Raw genomic sequence first — 10,582 nt, forward strand, 5'->3', positions numbered from 1 at the left:
TTCGTGTCATTCCGAGCTATTTTTAGCCCTATGACCCTTTGGCCAGATTGGTTGGAGATGGCCTTAGATGTGTTGATCGTCTTTGAGATATCGGAGGTTCTATGTGATTGAATACTTCATCCTCCTCCAGAGGCGCCACTGTTGAGAGGGTTACTTGCCTCATGCAAACATTGTGAATTGCAAGTGATGAATTGTTCTGATGATGAGGTTTATTTTTTAACTCATTATGTTTCAAGTTTGAACAATTTTCCCTCTCTTTGATGTATATATTAGAGTAAAATATTGTTCGTAATAAAAAAATATAAAAACTTAAAATGAGACATTCTCCTTCATATATAAGATGATCAGGTGTGAGATTAATACTTTTAATGAGTGACTCAATTAACTATTTTCATTTCTTATGCGTTCAAAATTAGACAAATTCTTTGCATACATTAAAAAAAATAAAAAATAAAATAAAATAAAAAAAACGAAAAAACAAAAACAAAAACAAAAAAAAAAAACAAAAAAAAAACGCCGATCTTGAATTTTTTTGGTGCCCGGAGCAAATACTCAAAATGTGTCTTTTTCCAGTACAACATAAGTTACAAAGAAATATTTACAAAGAGCTAGAACCCAATCGAAGCTGGGGGCTAGACCCTCACGCCCATATTATATTACTTGAAAAAAAAACACATACAACAGGAAGGGCATAGTATCGAAACCCTGACAATCAAAAGCAAAATCATATACAACCACTCCAAGCAGTCAACATGGCCATACATATTGAATCCAAAAGGTTGACGACCCATTCGCTGCATATAATGTACAGAAGATAACAAATTTTGAAGTGAAATGCTCCAAGTATGATATTGGGCAGAAAAGAGCGGCGGCTTCAACCACTTCTTCAGCTATATCCGGCTGGATGAGAGCAGCTAAAGATATGCTCCAAGTATGATATTGGACAGAAGAGCGGCAGCTTCAACCAATTCTGCTATATCCGGTTGGATGAGAGCTGCTAAAGACATGATTGTTCCCTAATAACATGAATAAATTGAGTCAACACCAAAAGTAGCAGCAAGGGAAGGAGATTTGAAGTAGATGAAGAGGTGTAATACCTGTGAATGTCCAACAACAAAGACGTTGGAGCTTGTTGAAGTTGGAGCTTGTTGAATATATGCAGCGCATCATTTTCTGATAGATCAAATCGAGCCAATTCCTGCCAACTCCAATCCCAAAAATCCTACAGTAAAGCATAAATCTTATTCTTTTTCTGATAAAGATGTGTCCCTGACTCCAACGTGTTTGACGAACATTTCGTACCCATACATCGAAACCTTCATCTGCTGGAGAATTTAAGAACCATGCATCAGCTGGTTAAGATCAAGAAAAGCCAGTAACCAATTTCAATTGAGCTTGAAGAACATTAGAGCCCAATTTAAAATGTATCCCATGGATGTTCATCACTTTACACAATAGTTAGTTTCAAGAAAGGAAATTTCAACGCAACCTGAAAACTTCAGATCAGGGGGCACCAAATAGCGAGCTATACATTCAAATTTTGAAATAATCAACTCAGTAGGACCAATATGTTGAAAAAAGCTGGAAGGAGCTGTGAAAGTAAGGCTTTTCACTAATCAGGCGTCCAGAGAATCAATATTTCACTCACGGATCAGTTAGGGGGAACACTCCGCACCAAAGCAATCTCATTAGTACTTCACATCTCAAACCAAACAGAAATTGCAATAACAAACACGACTTCTATTAGTCCTTCACATATCAAATCCAGTAAGTACCTATCTTTCATCTGAATCTCGAAAACAAGCAGCAGTGGATTTAACAAGCTGGGTATCTCAAAGTTACTCACTTTAATCACAAATTTAACAATTAACAAATAAATGGGCATTTTTTTAGTGAAATGTTAGTATAGTACTCACTGTGTTGCTCGGAGCAAGAGAACCCAGAAAGCTCAATGAGCTGCGCACAGAGGGACTGCAGTGGTGAAACTGCGACCGATTCTGTAAAATTCAGTCCAGTTTTGGGTGATTTCTGCAGCAATTTTGGATGTCAAGAGGCTGATAAGGAAAGCTGGGACGGAAGGGCACAGGTCTGGAAGAAAGGCTCTGGTCACCGCTGTCACGATTCGCGAAGGAAGAAGTGCCCCAAAACAATTTCGGTCCTGGACAGGTGCACTGTTTGCACTGGACCAGGGCCAGCCCTGAATCGCGATAACGTCCTTCTCCAAACAGTATAATACAGATGCTAGAAATATCTACCAGAACCATTCAATTCTAGCGTCTACAGCTTTAGCATTAGTTGGTACAAGGGACATTCTTCCAAAGAGGGAGATGAAATCATTGAGGCTCTTATTTATTTCTCCTCTTGATGTGCCTTTTTAGACTGCTAATTCCAGACGATACAATCTCATGCATCTGCCCTGGAAAAGTGTGTGCCACACATCAAGATCAAATTATTCCAACAAAAGTTAACTTAAAAATCAAACTCGTTAGCGGAATAAATGGTGCACAAAGGGATTTAAAATCTTGACATGTGTATTTTTGGCAGATTTTATGTGAGCATGCAACTAAAACTGGCATCACTATAAATGATGCACAAAGATTGGCGGAAAAACATAAAGGGAAGCAATCACAACGCAAAATGTACGAAGTCATCTGTCCACATATTGGGAAAACTTTTAACAGTTTTGAGTTGTAACTTCTCCATTGTATTAGTTAAGGCAAGACAATGTCAACTATGCAGTTTGCTGATGATTCATACAACAAGCAATTGAAAATCCCATCATTATACCCCACATACACCAAAAAAGCAAGTCATTTACACAAATTCAGAAGGTTCATCCACTGTAATTTGCAGATATAGAAATGTTAAGATTAAAGGAAATACAAAGTACCTTTCACCCAAATTGGAGGAGCACCGGTGGCATTAGCAAGTTAGCAACGGGAATTGACATACCAATATCTTCACAGTTTCTGCACAAGCACAAATCAAAAGAATCCGGCGGTGGAGTTATGTTCCTCTCCTTGGAAAATGCCACCTCTTGGGATTTCAAAATATGCGGCCGCGGCTAGCCGTCTGACCACGCCAATTCAACCAAAAGCCACCGCAACGCAGCATAGTGTCCGATTGATTGCTTCAAAAAAGAGCTTCGTATCCATGAGTTTATCGGCACAGAGTACCCAAAACCCCTGAAAATTATTTCTTTATTCAGATAATAAAATTTCCCAAATTTCAAATTTTAATTCCGAAACAAAAATAGGATTTGAATTTTGATCACCTAGAAATTGGGGTGTTGGGGTGGAGAGGGACTCAGCCAACACGACGATATGCGTCCTGTAGAGGGTCATACAAATACAAATTACAGAGCGTGTTGGGACGATGTACAAGGCTTTTGCAGTCTCTCAGATATAAATACCGAAGCTCCGTAAGGCGTTCAATCCAGGGGGAAAGCTCTTTGATAGATGTTCCATCCAAGAAAAGATTTCTTAATCCTTCCATATTTTCTTCAATGCTTGGAAACACCTCAAATTTTGTACAACCGGAAAGAAAGAGAGAGACAAGGGACTTGAGCTGACAAATGCTGCTTGGAAGACTCTTAAGTTCCTTGCAATCTTTTAGGTTCAAATAATTCAATCCCGTGAGATTATTAATTGATGAGGGCAGTTCTTTAATTTTTGACCCAGATAATTCAAGATCCTTTAATTCCTCCATTTCTGAAATCTCTGGAAACATCTCAAGATTCCAGCAACCATAAAGTTTAAGGGTTTTGAGAGATTTCATACGAATGCTGCTTGGAAAACGCTTAAGTTCCTTGCAATTTGATAGGTTCAAATGAACCAACCCCGTGAGATTATTAATTGATGGGGGCAGTTCTTTAATTCTTGACCCGGATAAATGAAGCTCTTCTAACCCCTCAATACCTTCTGAAATCGATGGAAACATCTCAAGACTGGAGCAACCATAAAGATTAAAGGTTTTCAGACATTTCATATGAATGCAGCTTGGAAGACTCTCAAGTTCCTTGCAATCTTTTAGGTTGAAATGACTCAACCCCGTGAGATTATTAATTGACATAGGCAGTTCTTTAATTTTTGAACAGGATAAATCAAGCTCTTCTAACCCCTCCATACCTTCTGAAATCTCTGGAAACATCTCAAGACTGGCGCAGCCAGAAAGATCAAAGGTTTTGAGAGATCTCATACGAATTTTGCTGGGTAGACTCTTAAGTTCTTTGCAATCTTTTAGGTTGAAATGACTTAACCCTGTGAGATTATTAATTGACATAGGCAGTTCTTTAATTCTTGACCCAGATAAATCAAGCTCTTCTAACCCCTCCATACCTTCTGAAATCTCTGGAAACATCTCAAGGCTCCAGCAGCCAAAAAGATTAAAGGTTTTGAGAGATTTCATACGAATGTTGCTGGGTAGAATCTTAAGTTCATGGCACGAATTCAGATTCAATAAAACAAGGTTTGTCAGAGTCGAAATAGACGGGTGAACCTCAACTAAGCTTGTACAATATTGAAGAATTAGCCTCTCAAGATTTGGCACATTTGTGAAGTCAGGGGTTTCCTTAAGGTATACACAAGAACTTAAATTGATGAATTTCAACGTTTTCAGCGTCTGTTAAAACATTCAAGAAAACCTGCATTAGTTAATAAGACATCTCACTCAAAACCCAAACATTTAAAAGAAATAAATACATGTAATGATTGTACGTACCTGGGTTCCTTCCCAAAGTCGGTCAATGAGACTAAATTGCATGTCAAGTTCAACAAGATTTTTGAATTGAAAGTTGGATGGCAAAGACTTGAGAGGGAAACCAAACCAGGAGAGATACCTCAAGTTAAGTAACTTAAGGGTCCCAATCAGGTGATGATTGCAGTAAGCACGTGTAAAAGTGTAGTCACGGATCTCGCGTAGTCCTAGTTGAGACATACTTAAAGGTGTAGTCCTTATGACTGATCTTAAGAAATCATGAGACATACTTAAAGGTGTAGTCCTTATGACTGATCCTAAGAAATCATACTTAAAGGTGTAGTCCTTATGATTGACCTTGAGTAGTCTTAGTTGAGTCATACTAACAAAAGCTTCAGCATTTATGCAATTCCAGTCTGAGCGTGAGAAATCCACAATTATGCTTTCAACTGCTTTTGTAGCCTGTGCAAATCAAAGTCAAGGAAAATACAGAGAACCTCAGTTTAGATTATGAAATTAATGCTTGTTTCTTAAGGAGCAGTTTGATAATCATTTCGTTTAAACTCTCATTTCCTTTTTAGTTTAATTGTTTTCAATTTTCAATTATTAAAACAATAAAAACTAAAAATTAAAAATTGAAAACAAAAAGGGGCATCAATCAGGCTTGAGAAATTGATTTTAGTCAAAAGTTGAAGCTTTCTACTAACAATTGCATAAGAAAAAGATTTCCCACCGTATTTTGAGATAGCACGTGATGAACATCTTCATAACTCCACAACCTACTTCGTCTCCCAGGCTCTTTGATAGATTCTTGACGGACGATTTCCCGACCCATTTCCTCTAAGGAATCATGCATCTCCAGTTCCTCCTTCCATGAGATAGTAATGAGAGCTCGATCAATTAGAACTCTTATTCCTGTATGAGGATGGAAACCACAGCCGTCCAGAATTTCAATTGCTTGGTCTTTATTCATCCCTTTAAGGAAACATGCAATATCTAGAAAGATGTCCTTCTCTGTGTCATCTAGTCCATCGAAGCTTGTTTTAAGCACATCATGAATTCCCCTTTGCGGGATTTTCCTTATTTTTTCTAACTCATCTTCCCACACGCGTATAGTTTTTTTACGAAGAAAAGCCCCCAAAACTTTGAGTGCTAAAGGCAGACCTTGAGCATATTTTACGACACGATTGGAGAGATCATCATAATCTCTGGTGGGTTGGTTTTTTCCGAAGGCGTGCTGCCTAAAGAGTTTTAGAGCTCCAGAATCACTCAGAATCTTGGGATTATATATCACATCAGCTATGCTTAGTAATTGTGAATCTCTAGTTGTTATAATAATTCTGCTTCCACCACCAAAGGAATGTGGCTCTTCAAGTAAAGCTTCAATTTGTTCTAATTTATCCACATCATCAACAACAATAAGAACTTTTCTCTGACCAAGGCTTTTTAACATCACCTGAAAACCTTTACTCGATATGTGAGAACTCCCCACCTTGTTGTCTGAGATACTCAATAGAAGTTGTGCCTGCATATGTAGTTTGCCATGCTTCATGAAACCTTCCTTGAAATTTTCAAGAAAGCAAGAAGCTTCAAATCGACCAGCGATTTTATTATAAACAGCTCTAACGATGGTTGTTTTGCCTAAACCACCCATACCCCATATTCCAACAACTCGAACATTATTCGTTTCACCTCCGGGAGGATATAATAATGAAAGCATTTCATGCATGTGAGAATCCATGTCAACCAAGCCATTATCTTCGCTTGATGTTGATGAGATGTCGATCAATTTCCTATAAACATCTTCTACAATTTCCTCAATAAGCACCACATCATTCCTGTCAAATTAAAAAAAACAATATAATAACACCACCAAATAATAATTAATGGGTCTTTTCATCTGACAGTTTTCAAAAAAATAGAAATTAAAACTAAAAACTAAATATTTATCAAATTACCACTAAACGTTACAAAAATCCCAAAAATTAATAGGAAACTAAAACAAAGTAGAATTTACTCATATTTTCGCGAATCCCAGCCGGATAAACTGGTGGCAGTTGTAAGAGCGGATCTCCAGCCCTGAACCTCTTCCATTTCAGCGTTAGAATCACGATCGTGCTGAGCAAAAGCTTCCTCGAATTTTCTCTTGAGTTTACGAACGTCAGACGGATCAACTTCATAGAAAATGGGGAGTACAATCTGGTTATTGGTATCCTTGCATTCCAAGATTTGCACGAGTTCTTTCAAGCACCAAGTGGAAGAGGCATAGTCTTGAGAGAAAACTACAATCGAAAGCCTTGACTCTCGAATCGCTGTCAGGAGCTCGGAAAGGTCGTCGCCTTTTCTGAGCTTTTCGGCATCCATGAAGGCGTTGATTGGTTTCTTAACCAGAGCGTTGTAGAGATGGCTGACGAAGCCCTTGCGAGTGTCTTCCCCTCTGAAATTGATGAACACTTCGTATTTCCAACCAAGGCCAGACGAAGAAGAAGCAGCAGCCATTAATCGATCGCACCTGGTCAGCGATGATCGAGCAGCTAAGACTAAGAGAATTGTAAGTACAGAGATACTCAAATAGATCTACAAATTGGATCACCGGAAATTGGTTTGATCGATACCAAGTCAATGAGTCAATGCAAAAGGACTAAAGGGAAAAGGGAAATTATGCTTTATATGTGTTTTCACATCTCCTTCGGGGAAATTTCGGTGTAAAAAGGAATCTCGTGCTTTTGATTTTTTAATCCAAGAAAATGCGAATAAAGGGGTTAAAGTAGTAAATTGAATCTACACACTACACTTGCCTACCCAACAACCTCTTAATTTAAGATATGTAATTGAGAAAAATAGTTTAGAGGAAGGATGGTATCTCCATTTATTCTCTCTCAATCTTCCAGCATGCGATTTAATCATGATTAAAGCTTAAACTTAATCTTAGGTCGTATTATTTAGGTCTAATCGGATTATAAGTTCTCGTTGTGATATTGTAATTGGAAGATTAAAAAAAATTATAATTTAAGCGTCTGTGGTGAAGTCTGTTAGAATTAAACCTAAAATTAAAAATTTCGTTAACTTCATTAATTGTTAGCACATGAGGCTCACAAATGAAACTAAAAATATAAAGTTAGCCTCACATGTAATCTCTACGTGCTAACAATTACTTGGGAGTTTCATTTTAGCCTAATATGTGTGGCTCACGTGCTAATAATTAACAGAGTGTTGAAGAAATTTTCAATTTTGAGCATAAATCCTAATAGATTTCACTACATAAACTTAAATTTTAATTTAACTATCTTCTAATTATCTTATTACGACATGAATTATTAATCAAATTAAACTTATTATTTATTTACAAATACGTAACTAAATCACACAGTGTTGAATGGAAGGCAGCACTCTAAATGATGAAAAGCGGGAGCATCGAAAGTCAGAGGAGGATTCTCTATCCTCCTAATCTCTTTACCATTTCATGGTCTTCTATTTGAAGAGTCACAGTTAAATCATATCTACATCTTGGGATTATATATCACATCAGCTATGTTTAGTAATTGTGAATCTCTAGTTGTTATAATAATTCTGCTTCCACCACCAAAGGAATGTGGCTCTTCAAGTAAAGCTTCAATTTGTTCTAATTTATCCACATCATCAACAACAATAAGAACTTTTCTCTGACCAAGGCTTTTTAACATCACCTGAAAACCTTTACTCGATATGTGAGAACTCCCCACCTTGTTGTCTGAGATACTCAATAGAAGTTGTTCCTGCATATGTAGTTTGCCATGCTTCATGAAACCTTCCTTGACATTTTCAAGAAAGCAACAAGCTTCAAATCGACTAGCGATTTTATTATAAACAGCTCTAACGATGGTTGTTTTGCCTAAACCACCCATACCCCATATTCCAACAACTCGAACATTATTCGTTTCACCTCCGGGAGGATACAATAATGAAAGCATTTCATGCATGTGAGAATCCATGTCAACCAAGCCATTATCTTCGCTTGATTTTGATGAGATGTCGATCAATTTCCTATAAACATCTTCTACAATTTCCTCAATAAGCACCACATCATTCCTGTCAAATTTAAAAAAAAAAACAATATAATAACACCACCAAATAATAATTAATGGGTCTTTTTCATCTGTTAGTTTTCAAAATATAGAAAATAGAAAATAAAAATTAAATATTTATCAAATTACCCCTAAACGTTACAAAAATCCCAAAAATTAATAGGAAACTAAAAAAAATTAGAATTTACTCATATTTTCGCGAAACCCAGCCGGATAAACTGGTGGCAGTTGTAAGAGCGGATCTCCAGCTACGAACCCCTTCCATTTCGGCGTTAGAATCACGATCGTGCTCAGCAAAAGCTTCTGCGAAACGTTGACGAACATCAGACGGTTCAACGTCATGGAAAATGGGGAGTACAATCTGGTTATTGGTATCCTTGCATTCCAGGATTTGCACGAGTTCTTTCAAGCACCAAGTGGAAGAAGCATAGTCTTGAGAGAAAACTACAATCGAAAGCCTTGACTCTCGAATCGCTGTCAGGAGCTCAGAAAGGTGGTCGCCTTTTCTGAGCTTCTCGGCATCAATGAAAGCGTTGATTGGTTTCTTAACCAGAGCGTTGTAGAGATGGCTGACGAAGCCCCTGCGAGTGTCTTCCCCTTTGAAATTGATGAACACATCGTATTTCCAACTAAGGCAAGAAGAAGAAGAAGAAGCCATTAATCGATCGCACCTGGTCAGCGATGATCGAGCAGCTAAGACTAAGAGAATTGCAAGTACAAAAATACTCAATAGATCTATAAATTGGATCACCGGAAATTAGTCAATGAGTCAATGCAAAAGCGCAAAAGGGAAAGGACAAAGGGAATTATGCTTTATGTGTTTTCACATCTTCTTTAGAAAATTTCGGTGTGAGAGCATCCCCAGCGTGGGGTTTTGCTCGGCGGTCGGGCTCCAAAACAATGGCCCGAGGGCCGGTGGAGATGCTCCAGCATGCGGGAGGCCGAAGGCAGGGGGAGGCCCGAGGGCCAAGCCCGTGAGGGATTGCCAGGCCTTGAGCCCGAGGTGGGGCTGACGCAATGCTGACGCCAGGGTGGCGTCAGCGCATTATTTTATTTTTTTTGTGTCAGGCGCGTGCACCCCACCCGCGCGTGGGGGCGCGTCGCCGACACAAAAAAAATTTAAAAAATCAATTGTCAGTTACCGTTGGATCCTAATGGTCACTTAATGTGGACCGTTAGATCCTAACGGTCACTTAATGTGGACCGTTAGATCTCAACGGTAAAAAAAAAGAAGTCAGATTTAATATCCACCGTTTGATCTGAGATCAACAGTGGATATTAAAATGCTTTATAAATTAAAAAATAAATGAAAAAATAGTTTTAAAATTTTGAAAAGTTACCGTTGTGACACGTGGCACAATCTGGAGCGTTGGAATTCAAATTTTTTTATATCTAACGGCAGAGATTAATTAATTGAATAAAAATTTAAAAAAAATTGTAAAAAATTCAAAAAAATTCAAAAAAATCTGAAAAAAATTGTAAAAAAAAGTGTTTTTACTTTTCTATAAATACCTTCTCATTATCATCTACCTTACACAACAATTTCATATTTTCTCAACTACTTTCAATCACATTCCTTTCTTTGTCTCAAACTTTGAATCCATTTTTTTTTAACAAAATGACCACTGGTGCAGGTACGAATTGGTCGCTTATTGAAGATGTTGCGTTGTGTACTAGCTGGGTTGAAGTTACTCATAGTTCGCTTACGGGTAATGAGATGCAGTTGCGAGAAATGTGGAGTCTTATTCATACCAATTTTCTTGAGAAAATTGGTGGGAAAAGAACCAAAGAATCGATGTCCAGTCGTTGGAAATTACTTAGCC

At 37.8% G+C, this 10,582-nt stretch overlaps 1 protein-coding gene across 2 annotated transcripts; it reads right to left on the reverse strand.

The window, feature by feature from the left end:
- Nucleotides 1-520: 520 nt before the first annotated feature.
- On the reverse strand, nt 521-9,450 carry LOC137733672 (disease resistance protein RPV1-like). 2 transcript variants are annotated; one of them, XM_068472823.1, is made up of 11 exons: nt 8,948-9,450; nt 8,688-8,763; nt 6,713-7,158; nt 5,429-6,533; nt 4,720-5,157; nt 3,275-4,620; nt 2,891-3,185; nt 1,917-2,416; nt 1,490-1,792; nt 1,098-1,352; nt 521-1,016 (listed from the first exon to the last, which is right to left on the reverse strand). In XM_068472823.1, exons 1-6 carry the CDS (start codon nt 9,415-9,417, stop codon nt 3,307-3,309), a joined length of 3,849 nt encoding a protein of 1,282 aa, XP_068328924.1. In that variant the 5' UTR covers nt 9,418-9,450; the 3' UTR covers nt 521-1,016; nt 1,098-1,352; nt 1,490-1,792; nt 1,917-2,416; nt 2,891-3,185; nt 3,275-3,306. The 2 variants fall into 2 exon arrangements, with proteins under 2 accessions (XP_068328924.1, XP_068328923.1); XM_068472822.1 differs by lacking the exons at nt 8,688-8,763; nt 8,948-9,450 and having other exon boundaries at nt 1,098-1,325; nt 6,713-7,330.
- Between the last annotated feature and the right edge of the window lie 1,132 nt (nt 9,451-10,582).

The sequence above is a fragment of the Pyrus communis genome, chromosome 5 (genome assembly GCF_963583255.1).
Source record: "Pyrus communis chromosome 5, drPyrComm1.1, whole genome shotgun sequence".
NCBI classification, from domain to species: domain Eukaryota; kingdom Viridiplantae; phylum Streptophyta; class Magnoliopsida; order Rosales; family Rosaceae; genus Pyrus; species Pyrus communis.